Source organism: Rhynchophorus ferrugineus, unplaced genomic scaffold, assembly GCF_030347505.1.
Source record: "Rhynchophorus ferrugineus isolate W39M unplaced genomic scaffold, kcgeb_rfMv2 rfM11, whole genome shotgun sequence".
Classification (NCBI taxonomy): domain Eukaryota; kingdom Metazoa; phylum Arthropoda; class Insecta; order Coleoptera; family Curculionidae; genus Rhynchophorus; species Rhynchophorus ferrugineus.
The window spans coordinates 8,790,038-8,812,919 of NW_027472590.1; the positions used below are offsets into that span (position 1 = coordinate 8,790,038).

Here is a 22,882-nt window from a genome sequence, read left to right on the forward strand (position 1 = left end):
TATACCTCGCCCCCTCCGAGTGGAGAATAGAAACACCCGGAAAAATAATAAACAGAAAAATAATAACTGAAACAAATCTATTTCAAATAATAAAAGTCTACAATATATTCAATTTATTCTAACTTTAGGAATTAAAACAAAACGCTTAGCCACAAAATGAATCTTGCATTGATTAAAGGACGAATAATAATTGTAATCCTAAGCTATATGTACAAATTATAAAAAAAAACAAAATCAAAATGACGGTGTGTGTTCTTGATGTATTTGCATTGACTTGTACGCTCCCAAGTGTAACAGGGATGACTTCGCCATCTCGATGGACGATCTTCTATTTTTGGTAAAGAAAACTAATTGATGGTGCAAACAAGGTGCCGAGATGACTCGTTTGGTTTGGTTTTTTGTTTGTTTTTTAGGGAAGTTACTTGTTGTCCGAGATATAAAATAAATTAAAATTATAACAAGTCTTTCGATAGGAAATACTTTTCGACTTAATTAATTTTCTTTACAACTGAATGGGTTGTTGAGGGATTTTACTCCTTCTTCTCTTCGGATTTCTTTCCTATTGGAATGGCTGCTTTCACCCTAAACAGAAAGGAAACATTCTTTCAATAACTGTAATATTATTCATACACATTTTTTGTTCTTATAACGATTTTTTTAAGAGGTATTGATATGATATGTTTTACGTCATCAAGCTTATCTCTGATACTTAAAATTCTTCTGACATTACAGAAATAAAAACTATGATATATGAAGAAAATGGAAAAATCGTAATTATATTATACGGTAATGAAAACAAAACGTGTCATGACTTACTTTGCAGTTATATCAGCCAGTTTAGTTCTGACAATGTCCAGATTGGCGTCGATGGTGGTCTTGTTTGTCTCGTAGACCTTGGGGAAAGTGAACAACGCTACCCAAGCTGTAGGGAGTTAAAAAAAAACGGCGTTAGGAAGATGAAGGAACCATCCGAGCTGATGACTTACCAAGAATCACAACGGTCATACCGTTGAACCAGGAGCCCACGTAGGTGAGGACCCACAAGAAAACGGCGAACTTGATGGAATCGACCAGGTCCTCAACCAGGAATAGTCGGCGGAGCTCGGATACGGCAGCGTTGAAGTGCGCTACGGCCACTTCGGACACTTCCTTGACCTTGTCTTGTGGAAGGGCAAGGTCGAATTCCAAGTATTCTCTAAAAATAGAATCAATTGATTTAGTCTGAAGAGTGAGGATGATTTATTTCCAACTAATCAGTGAAATTAGAACTGGACGCGCTATTTACCTGACAAAAATTGATGAAAGAACATTATCTGTATGATAATAAATCACATTCGCACACAAAGATCAAGACTTTGTGTATTTTTTGATAAATTTGTCTCGAATTAAGAAAATTTAACGCCATAGTTAAAAATAAGCTCCGTTATTAGTAATGTTTCGAGGAACCTGAATGCGGTTAATAAAAGCGTGTTGTGGAATTTGAATACACCTACATAAAAACGAAGCTGACGCTATTTTAAAAACTGCCATATCCTTTATTGCTGATTTAGTCATGTCATAAACATCCGTCCATATGGGACGCTGTTCCTTGTCGGTCGACTTACTTGAATGGATGTCCATCGCCAGTCTTCTGAACAGCATGGATGATGTTCTTGTAGATTCTAAAGGCGATCGTTGCGGTCAGAGTGATAAGGGAGAGATATGCGACCACACTGATGAGGGAGAAGTATGTGAGAGCCAACAATACCAGCAATACACCTCCAAAGGCTGGGCCTGATTTTTTGGGGTCTCTCCAATAAATGAGACTCTCCACTGTAACAAAAAATGTGATTTAGTCCTGATTTATAGTGCTGATAACATTCGGATCGGATTAAATAATAGCTAATCTGTTATTATATTAGTTCCAGCTTAATTATATAAGAGATTTCTTCGACTAGGTCTGGTCGCCATATGGGTAACTAATAAGTACCACGACGAGTCGAACCAGCACGCAAAACGCGTCAACATACCGGGACCTCTTTCGGGAAGGTCCTCCTGCACGAACTGTCTATTCCTTCTGTCATCCCTTCGACCCATTTTCCGTTTAAAGACTCACTCACGATGTAAACGCGTCAACCGATAGTACCGTACCACAATACGACTTGCGGCAGAAAGAGCGGACAGGTAGTGGTTGGCGTATTATATTAACAGAAGCGTTACGTCCGATGAAAACAAACGATGGTCTCAACCGCGTCTAGGGGACCCGCTAGTGCATCGGAAAGAGACGGACGACGATCGAGACCACGTGGACGGAGCTGGTATTGAATCACCAGGTGCGTACGCGTGGCCGTCCAAGACTTTCGATTGGGTTCGCGGTTCGACGCTAGGTCGGATTTCGTTTTTGAAAGCCACGGTATTTCGAACGAGGCCAATGTTGATAACACACCTCCACAGGTATGGGATCGAACCGATTTGGATTAGAAACAAGGTCAAGAATCGGTGACACTATCTTAAATAGTCAACATTGCATTGTTCTAGTATCATTTTCGTTTCAATTCGAATCCCGATCATTGAAACAATGATCTCAGTCAGATTATTTTCAAGCAGCATCAGTTTTCTCCTTGTCAAATCATTACATTAGTTGTTATGCGGTGAATCTTCGATGACTATCAAAAAAACCTTCGATCTTAGTCCATTTTAGATGCAACATCATCTTGTTTTTCTTGTACAATGAAAAAAAAATGCAAAACGAACTAAAGGTGAAAGATTATCGAAATTTCCTCGATGTTTACGAATCTGCCGCCGCGCATTTCGAAATATGTTAATGGGTACCGCGGAAAGAACGGACAGTACTTTCTATTTTTTTCGTTATTCAACCACTTAGTGCCGAAAAAACTATACCTTTCGACATAAAATCCCACAGAAAATGTAAAAATACATTACTCGTATTGTAACACGTTTAAACAATCATATTATTGATAAAAATATAATGGTATAGTAAATATATTGCGTTTTTTAAGATAATTTGCAATACGGAAAAGGCCTTCGTCAATTTAAAACAAAAATAAAATACACATTTTACAGGTATTCTCATTCAGACCTTTAAATAATCAATTTACGATATCCATCAAATATCATGCAAATTGCTTCAATATTACGTACAACTGACGATAATTAGTAAGCGATAATTAGTATAGCGCCTTCGCCAATTCTAAACAATAAAACTAACAAGGTTTACTTCACGGGTGATGTCAACCAAGTTTATTAAATAGTACTGATCAATAATTAAGCTAATTGCCGAATTCTATATACTTTTTCTTCCTGAAATTGTTTCACAGTTTCTAGTCAATTAACCCACATAGTACTAATAAAACACACCTCTCCAAAAAGAAAGTCCGCTCTGTTATCTTCTGATCTTTTTTCGATTTTAATAAACCAGATATAACAAAAATTTACGGTTCGCTAAACGGATAGACAATTCAATATCCTTAGCAACAATTAAGCATCAATTAGGATGGTTTATAGTCAGTTAAGAAATTAGTTAGCACTATATCAAAAATTGGGGTATATATTAGTACGTATTAATAAAGAAAACTGTAAAGCTAATAGCAAAACGAACAGTAATGATAATCCTGCTCCTAATCGTCCAGCAACCACTTATACACAGACTCATACAATTTATTGAAATTGTATAATAAAAATATAATGAATCAATTTTTACCTAATTAAATGGAACTTGGATAGCGACGATATATTAAGCGTCGGCCATTCTACCCTCGAAAAACAGGCAACCAATTATACGCAGACACTCGAAACCTATATATATCGCGGTAAAAATTAGTTTAGCCTTGAATCTGAGACCAAAACACCGATAAAAAATACCACAGCTCGGATATAAATCAGGTTATGATCTGTGCGAATGCGCTTGCTGCTATTTACTTGTTTTTTTATGTTCAGAATACGTGAAAAATATCACGGTGTTTTTTTTTCGTAAGAACCTGGCAACCAAACGATGACTAGAAACTTGATTCTTTTGTTGGCGCTTGTTTTTCTTAACGCTACCTGACCAAAACAATTCCGTTCTCATCTGTTCTTGACAATGGCTGCGCCGTCGTTCTTTTGAAAGTTAGATACCTTCGGCTTGGTTGGTTCTTAGATCTGTATGGTGCTGTGAACGCCAATGACTTAGGAATCTCTTTTCTATTGTTTGTTTTTTTGAGTTTTGACATCATCATATATTCTCTGATCTTTCCGGTCAAGTTTAACATATCCACTGAACTCCACTGAATTTATTATATATAGAAAATCAAATTATAGTAATTGCAACTATTTTGATCAATTATCAATCAGAGTTGTTGATGAGTTCATCAAAACCTGGATAATGAAAGGTAGAAAGACACAGAACTCATTTAAAACCCAAAATTGTATTGCCTACCTATAAAACTTATCGAATAAATGATAAAAGAAATGCGTTGACGAAAATTGTTGATGTTATGAACGATTTCAATGGAAAGTACCAAAGAAAACCTCATCAAAACCTTTTTCAGCCTTTTAAGAATCACGAGCTTTTCGAAATCGTTTATGTCATATCTATAACTCTGTGTGGATGGATCCCGAATTCTCAATAGATCAGTGACGCCCATCATACCATTGGAGGGCTCAAAACACAACTATGGATTATCAAAATTGAAGATTCTTTGCTAACCAGCTCCCTACACTACTTGCTATCTCAAGCAGAGTATAGTTTTTGGGAGACCAGATATCAGTTGGGAACAAATTGATACTGCATGTACCAAACCAACGTTTCAGCACCCATGAAGAATTAAGCACAAATAGAGCAAATATCATCACAGTCCTTGTTTCACTATCACCAACTGAGGATACATAGCGGTATTTCAAAGTCAACTTCCCCTAGTTGTTACTGGACACCTGTATTAGCATTTGGAATTGATTTTTGAGGAATTTTTACAATACTTTCTCATCTCATCGAACTCAAGAGTGGCCGTGACAATCGGAAGAAGTAATATTTGGTGAATATGGATCTTAAAACATGTTCTATAAACTGTTCTGTTGTCGCTAGCTTCTCTGTCATTCCTATCAACCTTAGATTCATATGTATCAGATAAATGCCAAATTATTTCAAAACGCTGAAAATATTTGAATTAGTATCAATTAAATCGCATTTGCGAGAAGCTTTACTTTTTTAACAAATGCTGTATGAAGCTTATCACAACCGTGTTCTATCGATTTGAAGCAAAGAGATAACGAATCAATCAATGGAGATAAAGAACGACCACAATTAATGCGTTTGAGATGAGCACTGTACGAAAACGGGCGAAAGACGAGCAAAGACAAGACAATGCTATTCTTCAGCAAGGCAACGCCCGACCACATGTTGCTAAGCCGGTGAAAACATTCTTGGAAACATTAAAATGGGATATGCTATCCCACCTCATCTTCTCCAGACCTTGCTCCTTCTGATTACTACTTATACCGACATATGAGTCGTGACCTGTCTGACCAGCGCTCCACTTCTTATGAAGATTCCAAAAACTGGGTGGTGGAGACTCGTGGATAGCCTCAAAAGAAACACAGTTCTTTCGAAAGGGAATTCGGAAATTCGTTGAAAGATACAAATGGTAGCGGCTATCGATGGACAATACTTTGGATAAAATACATTGTACCGATTTTTACACGATATAGCTTCCAATTTAAAAAAAAATCCTTTAAAACTAATTTATAGACTTAATCGATAAATAAATTATGTTATTTATTGTATAGTAAAATTAACTATTTTTAAAAGTTCTCGATTTTACTTTTAGTACATTATGGAAGATGAGATGTCTACCAATAAATTTATTAACACCTTAACTTCAAAATATATAAACCTAAGAAAATATTTAATGACACCTCACGCACCAATTAAGACCGAAAAAACAAAAGCAAATCGCACGAACTACCGGCCCTCGTTTTTTCGGTTCGTGCAGAAAAATGTCGGCGCTATTTAAATATAAAACCGTACCGTTGGCCTAGCACGAGAGTTTCCCAAAAATAACAGCGCTCTCTTTCTGTTTTCTCTCACTCTTTCTCTCTCTTTTTCTTTCTCTCGCACACGCACACACACATGCTTCGAAACAACCAATAGGCGCGGATGACAGTATTTTTAGCTTGTCGCAGAGCCGGTTAGATAATATATCTTGCAAAATTCCGAATACACACACAATGCTGAAAAAATGGAAACTAACTGGTCGGTTGTTTCCTAATGGGGACTTCCTAACGTACTCTCACTGTACACACCGGATCTGGCCCCGGTCGCGTTCCCTATAAAACAAAAACCAAACGTGGCGGGCTCCCGTCTCCCCCTTTCGCAAAGCCTACTTTACTGGATGAAATCGGCACACAACTTACGGTCACGACAGTCGAAAAACGCGGCTAAACAACTACAGTCCATGGCCGACGCAGATCCGCCCCGTTCAACTCACGAACTGACGGTCCGGGGGGATCCGCATCCTGGCAGGCGTCCCGGCGGCGTTCCCTTAAACCCGGTCGCGGGTCCCGGTGCTATATCGGTCCGGGTTCGCCGTTATCACTCGATACAGAATGTGTTGGGTTGGGGATTCGAAAATCGAAGCTCAGAAAATCGAAACTCGATTTTACTCAGTAGAACTTCCACAAGTCAGAAGGAGTTAAATCTGATGAATATGTTGGATGATCTTTTTTGAACAAATATTTTGAATAGCCTAGGGACTATTTTTGAAAAACTATTTTATGATAATGTTTGTATGGATACAGGCCCTATTTATGCCCGCTTGATTGATGCAGTGGTAAACGCGACAGGACGGTCCACCTACTATTGCTATAGTCGCGGGTTCGAATCCTGCTGGGACGTGGTCGTAAATTTATGTTTTAATACTTGTAATTGTTCTAGGCAACAGTATAACATCCGACAAGGAAATTGATCTCAGTCACGTCTGGAAACAGGCTGGGTAAGACCGGAAGTCTCCTGGGATGATTTCTAAGTTGATTACTCGCCAGTCGGTAGGCTTAATAGCGAGGACCGTGGTTCGGAGCCCACGTTAAACAGTAGGTCCAGTCCATATAAACCCTCATTGGTAAAAAGGAGACTTTAAAATATATGTAGTCTATTCAAAGTTTATTTGTATATGCGTCATCAAGATGTTTAATGTATTGCCTGCCGCAATTTGTATATTCGTTTTAGAAGCAGACGATATTTTTCTTCTCATTTTATTCTAGTTAAAAAGAGACAATGCTGTCTGATTACTTCAAGCACGTAAACGAATGAGCCTGTCAAAGTCTTCCAGTTCTTGAAAGCTGAAAGCAATAGTGATAAGAGGTTACAACTCTAACCTATAAACTATTAGCTTTATAATTAACTGTAGTTTTAGATGTACTATAACGTTAAAATAAATTATACTTGATAATATTTTTGTTAATTATTTTATTTAGATTAAAATTTTATTGTATGCCAAAGCCAAACTGAACTAAAACTCAGAGTTGCAGTTACGGCAACATTGGAATGTTTTGACGTCACAAATTTCGATGACACATACAAATAAACTTTGAATAGACTAAAGGTTTCTTCCAACATATTCATTCGACCTGATAGACTAACAGAAATACGTGGAAAAGTAGTTACTTGCGATCGACAACACTTCTTTATAATCAATATTATTTTAGTTCAATTTTTGATAAAAATAAAACGGTTGATATAAAGTTTCGAATCGTAAAATGATATATAAAAGCACGCGCTATACAAAAATCAGAATAAAACTTACAAACCCGATACTTTTCGACGCTGGCGACACTCATTGGCTATTTCGTGCCAAATGTCATAGTAGGCCAAGCCCCATATGTCTAAGGCGACCTTCGATTTTTTCTCTACGTTCGATTAAAAGAAAATCAACGCTTTGATTCTCGATCAGATTAAATCTATATTTAGATCTATCGGCGATTAGAAACAAACCGTTAAAGAGAACACAAAGTGGCAATGATTGACGGTTTCGAGGTTAACAGTTCTGGCGGAGACAACAGAGTGCATAGTCAGATTTAATTGGTGGCTATAAAACGATAATAAAATCAGTGTGTTTTAAAAGTTAGTCAGAAGGAATGAATAAAAAATCAGCTGGAAAACAAAATGAATAATTACCTGTTCAAATATAGTGAAATCATTAAAGCAGAAAAGCTTAAATCTTTGTATGAATGATAATTGACAAAGTACAAGTTTACAGTGTTCAATAAAGAGGCATTCTCAATTTTTAATCGTATTTCGGCTGGAGTTTCATAAGTTAGTGCCTTGACAACAACAAAAAACACTACTTGGAACTTTTGGTGGTGACATAGTCATTATAGCAAAATATATACCTCTGCTTAGAGCTATACAACACTACAGCCAACAAGATCCAGAAACTGGAAACTTCAGCTTAATAGTAACTATATTACTTGACCAACTTCTCAACAACCAACCAAAGCCTATTTGGGTTTATAGGATGCAAGTATAGGGTTGCACACATTGGTCATCACACCGACTAGTAATTCTAAAACTGACGCTGCTAAAATAAAGTTCTTTTAATTGCCAATGATTATCGCAATGTAATCAACCAAGAGCTGCATGATGACCCCGAAATCAACGGGACCCACAAAGTTACCCAAGTTTCATCTTAAAGCATGAAGTACGGTTACTAAATGACAGCAACGAGAAAACAATGCCACTACTGGACAAAACATAGAAAATAAGAAGATTAGGTCAAGAAGTTAGTTAAACCACAGGAACTTGGTAGTATGTGCTAGGTAGTGTATAAGTGTTACTATTAACGTTAGTTCTGATATATCTATCTTCATATTGGTTGTCAATATATACAAAAGTATAAAAAAGTTGTAATAAATGAATTGTACTAAGATTATACTAGCGCATCAAATAAAAAATGTTATATTAACAAAAATATTCATTACACAAAAAAAAACAAAAGACGTAGGTAATTTTGGTCGTGACCTAACTCTACTGATAAAAGATGAGTATTTTTAATATTAGAATTTCGAAAACTGTTTATACAGTACTTGAATTATGACTTTAGATGATCTTGAGACCATTTTGATAACATTTAGCTTGAAGTACGAAGATGCTGGGAAAAATTTCCTGACTCATATCTATTTTCAATTATTACAAATAATTGCCATGTTAATTGATAATGTGGCGAGAAATTATATGCATGAATAACATCAAGTCAGAAAAGAAATGTCGACTAAATGAGAAATTCATCAGAAAATATGATCAAAAGAGAGCGTCTAAATATTCAAAATTCGCATCAGATCAATGACAGCCATAACCAGATAACCTAATAATCTAACCTAATAATCAGATCTAACAAAACTGTTGCCTGCTTAGTTGGCGCAGTGGTAAAGGCGACAAGACGACCACCTACTGTTGCGATAGTCACGGGTACGAATCGTGCTGGGGCATGCTTGTAAATTTATGTTTGTGATTATCCTTAGGCAAGAGTGCAAAATCCGACGAGGAAAATCATCCCAGTTACGCCAGTAACCAGGCTGGGTAAGACCGGATGTCTTCTAGAATGATTTTTAAGTTGGTCACTCGCCAGTCGGTAAGTTTAATGCTGGGAACCGTGGATCGGAACCCACGTTAAACCGTAGGTCCGGTCCAGATTAACCCCTAGTTGGTAAAAAGGACACTTCAAAATATAAAAAAAACACCTGTTAGTGAATACGCGAGGTTTTATTCACTGACAATCGAAGAAGTATTTGTTATTGTTGGAGAAATTTGCAAGACAGATGTAGACGATACGAAGTTCACTTAGTCATCTAGCATAAATATAAAATATATGTGAAATACCGCCATCTGTACGTCGTACGCTCAATACAATTTAGTTTTCAGTATGATATTTGCCATTAGGTGTGTAGCGACCTTGAGACATGCCGAATTTTACATAGTGGAATAACGGTCTACAAAATGGCGGCTACCCAGAAATATAATCCCAGATGGTGAACACGGGCGGGGTGCCAGCAGCGCCAACTAGAACCCGATAACGAATAGCTGGCAACCCCGAGACGTTTATCTGGGATGTTATTGAAGGGTATTTCCATTCATTCAGTACCCGACCATCGTTTGGTTTAGACGGGCCACCATCGACTGCCCAAGCCTCGTCACCAGGTAACATCGCTGCCATCGGTTTTATCTATTTTGTATCTTCCACATTTTTATATTACTTCAATAAATAACGGTCACATAAACACCACTGTTTCATTTCGTTTTACCTCCATTCACTGAGCCATATCAGTTTACCCTAAAGGTGCTTTCAAATAATTTTATTAGCGATATCAGCATAAACAACTGTTAAATTCTATGGTTTTGACATTTCTCTACATAAATTAATAGTTTCCCATCTAGTAGTTAAAAATAAGCATTTGATTTAGAATCAGACAATATTTTCCTTCTCATTTTATTCCAGTTAAGAGATACAAAGCTATCTGATCAAAAGCCTGCTCAATGTCTACAGAAGTCGTCCGGTTGTCTGCAAAATTCTTCGAAACATTAATTAAAATAACTATACGTTATAAACCGGCATGTTATAAAAACAGTAAGTAATTATTTCATTGCAAACATAATTTAATACAATTATTTGAGAGGGAACTGTTAGCCTGTAAATTAATCCATAGAAAGCTTAGAGATCTGCAGCTCTTTGAGGGATGTAGAACACTTCTCCCTTCATACACTGTTGGGTAATATAGGATTTAAATGGTGTAAAGGTAACTCGTCAAGAGGTCTAATGGAACTTACATACATTGCTTTTAAAAGATTACATTTTTTAAAAGCATATAATAAAATCAAGTAAGACTTATTATTTCAATTTGTGTATTTAGATGGGACATGGATATTTCCGAATGGGACATTGGGTCCATCATGGTAAGATGATAATAAAAATAGTGTTAAGACAACAAAAGTTGATCGAAAAAGGTAAACGTTATATAGGGAGATACTGTGTTTCATGCTGAAAATAGGAATAGTTTTATTCTTGGTACAGAGTAAGTGTTTTCCTCTAAGTCCAAGGTTGACTACCATCGAGAAATAAAACATAACATATTTCTGCTGTGGTTTGGAAATCAGCTCTTAAAGAACTTGGAGAAACCATCAGTTATTATTATGGACTATACACCATATAATAGCATCGACAGAGCTGCAATTAAGGAATCGCTTGCAGTTCATAAGATAAGTTCTGAAGAAACCATGCTGAAGAGTGAATTATTTGAAATTATTACTCGGTAAACATAAATGAAATATTTAATTGCGTTTTATGTTAATTACTTTTCAGAAACAGGCTTGAAAAAAGATACATGGTATACAAAGTATTACGTCTTCCCTACTATCACTGTAAATTCAATCCAAACGAATTGATATGGAATGTGGCAAAGAATTACTATACATATAATAAGATAGCGGGTCGAGAAGGATATACAAGCAAAACTATCTGAATATGTGGAAAGATGTATCGTCTACAATAACACCTTCGGTTTGGATGAACTTCATTAGAACACATTGAAGGAGGAATTGCCAAATGATGGAGCCGTGAACAAGTATTAGATAAAATGGAAATTAACGGTTAAGTTATTCACCTAAATAGCCATTCTGAAAGTTACATTTATTGAATGAAACTTTCTGAATGCGGGTTATGATTCAATGCTGACAATTACCAAGACAGGATGAAAAAAGGATAAGGAAGTGTGAAAGATTTGTGACCATAGATATGTGTGTAATTGTTCAGAATATACATGAGCTTTTGGTTATGTATGTGGAGAGATGTTATACTGATTGTTTTACAGATATGGTAAATGCATTACGGAGAATGTAGAGAAAAAATCTAGTTTTATCAAGAAACATGTATACGAATAGTAACAGAACAAACTAAGGAGAATTGTATAATTAATTGTAGTTTAAGTTCTTCGATAATATATGCATTAGATGTACTATAATGTTAAAATAAATAATATTTGATAAATTATTTGGACTAAAACTCGGAGTTGATGCGGCAACATTGCGAGGTTTTGTCGTCTTCAATTTAATTTTTTTTTATTTAATTATTACATTGTTACTAGTCGTTTCCGACTAACCTACAATTTGTCTTTATGATAACTTAAATCCAGGTATATAACTAGGAGGACCCATTGGCCCAATCTCAGTCTCTGGTGAAATAATGTTTATACATGTCACTGCTGTATTTTTATTATATGCACCTTACTACACAACACTACACAAGATCAGATAGTTTGATCCTTTTGAGGCTGTGTCCTTCTCTGGTCGTATCCAAAAGTTGCAATACTTCAATATTCTCATGAGAATGGAGTCTTTCCTCATGCCCCCTTGCAATTCTCTTGATTTCGTAACTGACCGTGGGTATCTGAAGGTCTCCATGTAGGTAGTCATTCCTATAGTATTTGGGTGCGCCGACAATACTTCTCAGGACTTTGTTCTGAAAAATTTGTATTTTGTTTGTGTTACTCTTTGCAGAACTTCCCCATAATCGAACTCCGTATGTCCATATAGGTTTCAGTATTTGCTTATATTGCAGCAATTTATTATGTACTGATAATTGCGATTTTCTTCCAATTAGCCAGTACATTTTCCTATATTTCAATTCCAGTTCCTTTCTTTTGTTCTTTATATGTTGCGAAATTTGGATCAAGATTCATTCCAAGATATTTAGCGTTGTTGCTATATGGAATGATAGTATTATTTAATGTTATTGATGCTTGTACGGTCTGATTGTAGATGAATTGCACATGCACAGGTTTACTTTCGTTAATTTTTATTTTCCAAGCTTGTGTCCAATTATTTATATTGTCACTTGCCTGTTGTAGTTTTCGTGAGGCTTCTTCACTATTGTCTTCGATAGCTATAATCGCAGTATCATCAGCAAATGTAGCCATCGTAATATTCTCCATTTGTGGTATATCACAAGTGTAGAGTAGATAAAGCATTCGTCCCAGTACACTTCCTTGTGGTACACCTGCTTTAGCTTCTTTTATTGTAGAGTAAGCTTCTTAGTTAACTCTAAACATTCTGGCTGTAATGTACGATTTTAGTAGTTCGGTGTGTTGTTTTAGTAATATTTTCTGTAGGTTATGAACAAGGCCTCCATGCCAAACCTTATCGAAGGCTTGTGCTAAATCTAAGAATATAGTTGAGCATACATTTTTACTTTCGTAGGCTTTTTCAATAACATCTGTTATTCTGTGGACCGGACCTGGTCATTTGTTGAATGCTTGTTAGTAAACCCAAACTAGTGCGTTGGTATTAGGTTTTTTCTCTCTATGATCATCAACGGGCTACAATAAACAGTGCATCGACCCCAAACGTATGTCATAGTATAACAAAGAGCGTAAAATCTTCGTTAAACACTTCTTTCTTTTTTTTTCGATCCTTTTCGGCATTAAACTATTTTCACTCTATATAAAAAACCTCTCGGCCATAGATGCCGCCATAAATCTCGCCCAAATGGCCGGTAATTGCTTCTAAATATAGTACGAATTCGAAAAAAATCCAATACCGAATCTATATTTACCGCGGCTTCGACCGCAAGGCATTCAGTCGCGCCGAATTTCGTACCAACCCGATCGATCCTCGCATTCCCAAGAAAACCCAAACATCTCCGCGGGAGGAGCGCCTCGGCGACCGCCAATGACAAGTAAGTCCGCTCCGGCATTTATCTATAGCCGTCTTAAGTATTTTTCGTTGTTCTCTAATGCGTGTTTGAAGTTCGAGCGATTTAAATCCGTGCTATGGCGTAGTTAAATGGAAATTATCGATATCAGAGAACAAATATAGACGATCTTAGTTGGCCTGGCATCTCATAACGGGCGAGATATGAATGATAATTAGTTGGGGACTAAAAATAATACTTCTAGGCTAGTCGACGGGTTTTCTCTGTATGGAACACCGTAACGCTCATTGTTCATTGAACAAACAATATATTCGTATCATCATTATCAAGATACCTGGTGTAGCGACCTTCAAATGTTTCGAATTTTCCCCCAATTCTCAGTAGCCCACAGATCTACTCGAGGCGTTGCATATACCTGAAGTTAGCACCCACGGTGAGGTGGCAACAAGTGGTACTGACAGAGGGTACGACGTGGCAACCTCGGGTGGTGAAGCTAGGGGATGACGCGACGCCTCAAGGTTCTTTCCGTTCCCGACTCTGAGAGTGATCAGACGTGCCACTGTTCGTAACACCTGAAGATAACCCTGTCAGGTTCACTTCTTCTTCAAGGTTCTTTCTTTTTAAATTCTTATAGTGTGATCTTGTTTATTGTTTAGTATCTGTTCGTCTAAAAATAAATATTTCTTCTGCATATAATTAGATTCCATTTGTACTGAAATAAATCGCCGAATATATTGTCTTTATATAACCACCCTTGTAACCCAAACTGGCATCATTGCTTGCTTAATTAATCTCTGATAATTTTAAGAGAAATTCGAAATCACCACTCAATAATCGATCAAGTGCACAGACTAACTGCGGCTATTGAAAAGGCGTTTGAGGAAAAGAAATACTGCCCTGCAATATTCCTGCATGTCTCACAAGCTCTTGATCGGGTTTGGCATTTGGGATTAATCTGTAAGATGAGCAAATATTGTTAACTGGAGTCATATCTTTTAGAGGAACTGATATATGAACCAGAACAAGTAGTAATCAGGACGGGTAATGTCTGGTGAATGTGACGGGCGAGATAGAAATTTACATTTTATAAAGAATTAAATATGATTTTAGTAACTACAGAATAAATGTGGCAACACCGGAAAGCATTATTTAAGCAGTCTAAAAATCTCCAGAATCCAATGTAAGCTCCAGAACATTTAGTTTCCTTAAATAAAGACGTTGACAAAACACGAAATGTACCTCGTGCGCAAAACCGAAACTACTTTCTCGCTAACCGTCCGGGCCGTCTGCCGCAACAACGTGCCTCCAAACGGCATCAGCGAACAGAAAAGCGATAAATCTTTCACTACCAGCAGGAACGAAACGGAAGCACCTATAAAATCGAACGGCGAAGTAGGCTGGTGGTTTGAAAATAAACAAATGCAGCGCAAGACAGCCTTGATTAGTTAAACGTTTTTTTTGTCGCGTATAATTACTGGCCGGCATGACTCACCGCCTGTTGATCCGAGAATTATCTGAATTATTTATGCTGTTTATTTAAATATGATTTATTTTACAAACAAAAAAAACATCGAGGAAACATGATAACCAGAACGATATGTTCGGTTGTAAAATTGCTTGTTAACAGCGTTATTCTTTTTCTGAAAATGTCTACAAGGATTGTAAATTATTTTTAAATGACGGCTCAGTTCAGCACGTATCTAAAAGAAGCCGTGAACCCACCTCATCAATATCTTTAATGTATTGCCTGTGGCAATTTATGAGTTCGTTTTAGGATTAGACAATATTTTCCTTCTCATTTTATTTTAGTTTAAAAGAGACGCAAATGCTGCCTGATACGTTCGAACATGTAACCGAATCAGCCTTCAAAAATCGTCCGGTTGTCAAACGTTTGCAAAATTCTTCAAAATATTAGTTATAACAACTACACGTTATAAACCGGCAAACGTTGTTACAAAAAAGTACGTAGACGTAATACAGTAAGATCAAAAAGACTTTACAACGGAACACTACACTGAAGGAAACAAGCATTAAGCGTAAAAGGTAAATATGCTCTCTAATGAAAGTAAAATATATTACTTGGATATACAATCGTTAATTAGGTGGATTATTCATTATATTATTAATTCATATTATATTATATTATTCATTAATAATTTATTATATTATTATTATTTGGATTGGGTGGCACATTTTAGCGGGACACACATATCAGTGGAACTACAACCACATCCTCACCAACACCTAGATAATTTGCGCTCTAACACTATTAATAGTTACTAAAAAATTCTGTCGGCCGTGATGTTAGTTTGAATCATCGATATATCATACACCAATAAAAAAAACAAACGTCATGCTCAATGTTAGTTACTCACCTTTTGGATTTAATCGTTCTGGATTAAACCACGTATCTGTAAAAGAAGAAAAGGAAGCAGGGTTAGTTATTGACAAGTAGGCCAGGCAAAATAAACACGAGGAGAAACAACTGAGTGACGACGACCAACGACAATTTTATATTAATGTTGATTAATGATTATTTTCTGTTAAAATTCATTGTTTTTCGGGTAGTGTCACTAGAGAATGAAAAAATGTCGTTGTAGTGTCGTGACGAAAAAAAAACATTGATGGAATAACTCAAAGGTTATTACTTATTGTTATTGAAATCGTACGTGAAGCAGGCAGTGGAAAAAAAAGAATACCGACACATAGACCTTTAAATGACAAACTAATAAAGTGGTTCTCTTTAATAAAATAATATTAATGTTCAACCGACGCAATGGTTCAAAGGTCTGCACATTGTTATTTATTATTGCAATTTATTGTGTCTGAACCTGGCGTCGAACAGGCCATGAAACAATTGGTCATGTGCTCAGCGCTTGCTTTATTATATTTGGACTAAAAAAATTCTACATCATTATTGGATCTATTTAATTGAGTTTAAGGTTGCATACAGCGACGAGTTACGTTTTATGAATAATAATCTTTTGTTTAAAATTATTCATAATGAACAAATAATGCATTGTTAAGCAGGGTTAAATATTTGTTTCTATTTGATCGTTAGATATAACACGCAGACTTTTATTTAAATGTTTATGCACGTTTTTTTTAAGTGATGTAATAGTTAATAGTGTTAATAGTCCTTTGACTGATAGTGGAAGCCATCTTGTTCTTACATTCCCGTTCAGAAAGTGTTGACAAACTATTATGGAAAAACTTATGACACAATAATGTTTACAACGTTATATTTCAGCTAGGTAAAAAGTCTCAGGGATTTTATATTGAAGTATAAAAATAGATATTTTTTATTTCCCAGTTATGTAAATAGGCAGATTCGTTGAATTATTAAAAATAATTATAGTTGTATAGAAAATAGTAGTCTGGTTTTATTTAATTAAAGATTTTCGCTCTAAAAAACAAGAAAATGAACTTTTTTATCTATATACTGGATAATACACTTGAAATTGTTATAGAGATAATTTCGATGGCAAATTTAGGGCATGAAATTATCAAGAGGCCCGTAAGTTACATAACGCAGCTTACGGACTTCGGGCCAAAAGTCAAGGACCTTCCAGCGGAAGGACGTCACAGAAAAAAAATACGATTTAACATCCGAACAAAAGATTTTGTATCCCGCGGATATAATACGAGTGTAGAAAGACTGATCCGCGACTTTAAGACGTTTTATTTAAATGCAACGGCGAGACGTGAAACACAAGACTGCCATGAACGCCGCTTAGGTTCAGACAATTGTCGCATTACGATGGTCATAATAAAGAGGACGTCACGGGGCCGTGTAATCACGAGCAGTGCCTGCTAAGGTTACCAAGGACGAACGGGACTGTGCCTGCATAGCTTTAAATGCGACACAAACACAGGAATACAGAACGGATACCTACTTGGACAGAACATGACGCACAGCAGCGATCTTTCCTTCGATTTCTGGGCGCTCTTGCAGGTTCCGCCGCGGTTCACCTCGTTCCCGATGCCGTTGAGGACGTCGTCCACCAGCTCGTTCGCGACTTTTTTCACCTCGTCCGCCATTACGATGAGGTTCACGACGCGGATTCGATCGATCGAGTAGGCGCTGGACTCGAAGAGGGATGGAGGCGCCGGGCAGGGTTGTTTGGACGCGTGCTCGAAACTAGACGGACTCGCGCTGATGATAGCCGCACTCGTGGTAGGTCTCTCGCTTCCTCGGTCGAGATAGAACTTGGGGGGTGTCTCGTTTTCGCGTGGTGCAGGTGGAAGGACTGAAGTTCCCGACTAACCAGCACGGATTGAGAAAGAACGCGCCTGCGCGAACTCGATCGATTCTATTACTTGATAAGGCGTAGGGCAAACAAACAAACGAACGAACGAACGCCGCGAGAGATAAAGAACGATTAGCAGGCCGCCGATAGCGGTACCCAAGGTGCACTTTGGCCTTGAGTTCGTTTCGATGCACAAACCAACGCTTCGAAAACGCGCGCTATTCACGTAGACGGGGACTACTGGCACGACGTCGAATTGTAACCGCCGTCCTGACCGTTTTTTTTTCGAATTATGTCGACACGAGATCCTAAATAAAATCGCCCGAAACAATTGCCGCAATTTTTAATGACACTAATGACGTTAGCCGTCGCAAGGTTGCCGTATCGTGCGCGAAATCCCTTCAAACGAACCGAATTTTATTATTTTATTATTATTATTTTGTCGAAGATAAATCGTTATCATTACGAATAAAATAATTGAAATATATCGATCACGGATAAATAATCATTCGATTATAGCAAGCGAGACATTTCGAGTCGAATCGATGACATCCGGGCAGTGTTGTCAGAGTAACAAAATAAAATATTCGGAAATATTAAAAAATGAGATTCTGGAGATTAAATTAAATAATAATAATAATAATAAAATACCGGAAATACATAGTGGTGTATTTATGCCGTACTTGTTTTGTCGCAAGTACCACAGCACATTAGTGATAAATTAATTTGTAAATTAAGATTTTACTAAACAAATCTAATGTAAGATGTTGTTATTAATTTTTAGAAAGTTATTTAAGTTTTTACACCCAAAAAAAACCTGCCTCAGTTGACAGAAACGTAAATTTGCCACAACGGCAATATTAATTTATATTGTCAATTGTTTTATTACTTGATTACTAAATTTTAAAGTTAAATTAAGAAAAAATATCGTCCCCATTATGTTTGGTTATTCTCATTGAATATTTTCATTAATATCAGCAACACAGTTCTTGTCAAGTTAACTGTATATCGCTTATTCCAATGTTTCCTGCGTTGCATTCTCAAAAATTAATCGGCAAATGCAAAAAAAAGGCTCTTGAGATTGAAACGATCGGAAGAAACCTACTCCAGTTGACAGAAACTTACATTCGCCATAAAGATAATATTAATATCAATTATCATTTGTTCTATTACAGGCTAATTACATTTTAAAGTTAAATTACGGCAAAATACCGTCTTCAGCATGTTTAGTTATTCTCAATAAATTTTTTGTTAATATAAGCAACCTACTCTCAAATATTATACCTCAAACACAAAACGTCCTTCAAATTATCCAAAAATATTAAAAAATTAAATTCAGATCTCCTAATTAAAACAAAAAATTGTTCATTACTACAGAATAAAATGTAAAAAGATACAGAAAAAACGTGCTTGCAATATTAATTTTAATTGTTTCAGCACTTGCTTATTAAATTTTAAAGCTAACTTAAGTTAAGATATAGTTTTTTTAGTTATTCTCTTTCAACGAATGTTTTTTTAAATTAATATCAGCAACCTACTCTCAAACATTTCATCCAAAACCCTACATTTCCGCTGGAAAATATCAATGTTAACATAGTCCTTATCAAGTCAACTTTATATCACGTATTCGAATGTTATGCTGCTAAATGTTTATTCCTAAAGATTAGTTAATTTATTATAATAACCAACCGTAAACATTTACTCATCAGCGACTGACAGTTCGACAATGTAACCTGAAAATGGTTCGGACAGTAAACGAAGAAGAAATCAATATGACATGAAAATTTAGGTAAAATGATATACAAAATATTATCTTTATTTTTGGGCGTTAAATATCTAAGAATTAATCATTAAAACATAATTAATTTATTATAAAAATCCAACGTCAATCGGCCACTGATTCTAAATAGGTAGGACTGAAAGGAACAACAAAATCAATACGACTGTCGAAAAAATTTACATATATGATATTAGTCATTGCAGCATAATTCATTTATTATGACAATCAAACGTCAATCATTGACTAATAGACAAAGTAACCTCAAAATAGGTAGGACTGAAAAAAATGTACATGAATGATATATATAAAATATTTTCATTATTTTGTTGCGTTGTGTCCCTAAAGGATAGTGATTGCAGCATAATTAATTTATTATAATAATCAAACGTCAACATTCACTCATCAGTGACTGACAGTCGGACAAAGTAACCTCAAAGTAGGTTTGACCAAAACCGAAGAAGGAATCAATAGGAACCGTCAAAAAAATTTACATAAAATATTCTCCTTTCTTTTTTTGGGAAATATTTAATAGTAAAAACAAGCCCCTATAATCCTAAATCACGCTATATCTAATTAAGTTAACTTTAATAACCTGGCCTAAAAATACGTTTGCCGATGTAATAAAAATGTTGGTTTCGTATTTTCACGGTGCGCTTTATAATTATCGATGAAGTATTGTTGAAAGGATGTGAAATATGACTCACAAACAAATTAAAGAAGCAAATGTCGTTAATGATTTATTATGTTACGTACGGTTATTTGGAATTCTAAACGTATTTGACTCTAGATAAAATATTAATTTAGGGTATCTTAATCTTAATACCCTTGTCAATATTGGTAATTTTAATCGCTAGAACGTCATATATATACTGGTACATATTAAGAGAAATAATGTGCAAATCCCAAGGTTAGTGGGCATTAGCATGCTGTTAGTGGATTTCGAGTTAACGAGAAAAGAGAAATGTGACTTACTCAGACCCATTTTGCAGAACAGCGCCTCCGCTTCTGTAATTTTCTGACTACTGGAGGGCTTCTTGACACAAACTTCAACTTTCTGGGGCGCAGGGGCCTCGGGTCTTTGTGCCGACACCACTGGGGGTTCGTGTTTCTTTTCTGGAGCCGGAACGGGTTCGGGTTTCTTTTCCTGTTTCACCGATTCCTTAATTTCCGCGGGTAACGGCGCCGCTTCCTTCGCTGGTTCCACTTTGGGTTCCTCTTTCTGTACCGGCTTGGGGATCTCGGGTTTGGGGGCAACGGGTGCCGCGTAATCTTTCCGTGGAAGTTCCGGCTGCGTCTCGGGGATGTCTTTGAAGGTTTCCCTGACGTGGATATCGGCGATCAGTTCCGTGCTCTTCTTGGAATCGTCCTGCTTCGACAACTTGAAGTCGTCGCTTTCCGGCTCACTGTCTGAGTATTTCTCGAGCATTTCCGCGCTGCCCTTCTCCTGATGCACGTCCTGCAGGAATCCCCGCTCGTTGTCCAGGAACGAGCCGAGACTGGTTGCGTTGAACTGTTGCTTGGGTTGCGGCAGGTCCCGCAGGTACGCGTCCATCTTGGCGTCTGTCGTTTTGAGGTCGTCGAAGGGCTTAGTAAACTCTAACAAATTCGAGTCCATCTTGTGAGGCACCAGGGGCTGGTCCAACAAATTATCGCCGGCCTGTGGTACGGTGGGGAAGTCACGCTTTTCCGACGTATCGATTTTTTCCGTCTGGCGTTCATGCGTGTCTTCGCCGAACGACCTCGCCAAATAATCGGACGTTCGCTGCTTGGTCTCCGGCAGGGGGGCGCTGTCGAGCCCCAAATGCTCGAAATCGTCCGGAGACTCATTATCGGGCTTCGCGGGTACGAGATCTTCGAAGTGATCCATCCTATTAGACGTCTGTCGATTAAAAAATCACTATAAATTTTCAAAAAATATCCTATAAAACCGTCAAATATCACATACAACGTTAATAACCGAATGTTATTGCACTTGGATACCGTTTTACTTCTTGGAGAATGTTTTTGTGATTTGCCGGCCGGACCCGTCGGTTTCCAACGAACGCCATCGTTGCCAGATCTCACACGGTTAGAGTTCGCCGCCGATATATAAAATAACTTCTAACCCAGCACCCGAATCTCAATACTTCACATCCAGTTTGAATTTATATATATACGAACGCAATATAATTCACGCAAATATTAAACCCAATGCGAAAAATAATTTTCTTCCATTATTGCTTAATAAAATTAATTCGATATTATTCGAAATCCGGCAACGTCGCCTTCCCAATAGGGGATTCGATGGATAATAGTGGTAGGGAGAATGAATCATATGCGCTCATAGACGTGCTTGCTGCATAAAATTAGTTTTAATTCACTTTGTGTGGGATATTCCGAGTCCTATTTTGAAAATAAAACACGGTTTAATAAAGTATGTCGATTTTTTAAAAGTAATTTCTTATTAAAGGTATGAATATGTCATACTCACAGAAAGAACGTGGTAGTTAGGCAATATATATTTTTTTATTAATATACGTCATTTTTATTAATATAATGTCAGGCAAATATTTATATAACGTGATTAAGAAATAAGATTAGGAGTATTTTAAATTTCAAACAATTATAATGGATTATTAAAATTTTTCTCAGGTATATATTATAAAAACCAGTTAATTTGACATCACCTGTTGTAGCTCTTGTCAAATACACTTGATTTGAAAATGTAATGCTAATAAAATAAATATAGAAAAACAATAGTACCCCTGTAATTGAATTAAATTTTCTAACTCGCATTTTTAAACGTATAAGATCGTTTGATCTTAGATTATGATAAAGTTTGAAACTTTTGTTTGTTATATACGCTGGTATAACGCCCTCATTTTATTACGACTCGGCAAGTCTGTTTATTAATTAAAACAACAATGTTACGATGTTATGTTACTTACTAGGCTTATTGTAATTGCAAAACGTATATTATTATTTAATCTATGAAATCTTGGCTATATTGTATTTATATTTAAATTTTATGTCAAAATCGTACATCTGTCACTTAAGTCAATATCAGTTGTCAGATGTTTATTATAACTTTCTATTATGTAATAATTTTTAAAAGTATGGACTCATGATGATTGTAAAACAAACAGTTTTTAATGTATTCATTACAGTTATAGCCGAAACTTCTTATCAGTTTTATTAATCCC

General features: G+C 36.4%; 1 protein-coding gene and 1 long non-coding RNA gene across 6 annotated transcripts; one reads left to right on the plus strand and one right to left on the minus strand.

The window, feature by feature from the left end:
- Positions 1-60: 60 nt before the first annotated feature.
- On the minus strand, positions 61-22,711 carry Rtnl1 (reticulon). Of its 5 annotated transcripts, none has more exons than XM_076418424.1 (7): positions 22,628-22,711; positions 20,673-21,579; positions 16,046-16,081; positions 1,605-1,812; positions 987-1,195; positions 817-922; positions 61-582 (listed from the first exon to the last, which is right to left on the minus strand). In XM_076418424.1, the coding sequence occupies exons 2-7, from the start codon at positions 21,565-21,567 to the stop codon at positions 531-533; spliced, it is 1,506 nt and encodes a 501-aa protein (XP_076274539.1). In that variant the 5' UTR covers positions 21,568-21,579; positions 22,628-22,711; the 3' UTR covers positions 61-530. The 5 variants fall into 5 exon arrangements, with proteins under 5 accessions (XP_076274539.1, XP_076274538.1, XP_076274541.1 ...); XM_076418423.1 differs by lacking the exon at positions 22,628-22,711 and adding an exon at positions 21,646-21,776; XM_076418426.1 differs by lacking the exons at positions 16,046-16,081; positions 22,628-22,711 and adding an exon at positions 21,646-21,776.
- Positions 11,599-15,607, plus strand: LOC143204952 (uncharacterized). The gene is made up of 3 exons (XR_013007708.1): positions 11,599-11,611; positions 13,532-13,694; positions 15,480-15,607. It is a non-coding gene; the product is annotated as an uncharacterized LOC143204952 (long non-coding RNA).
- Positions 22,712-22,882: the final 171 nt, after the last annotated feature.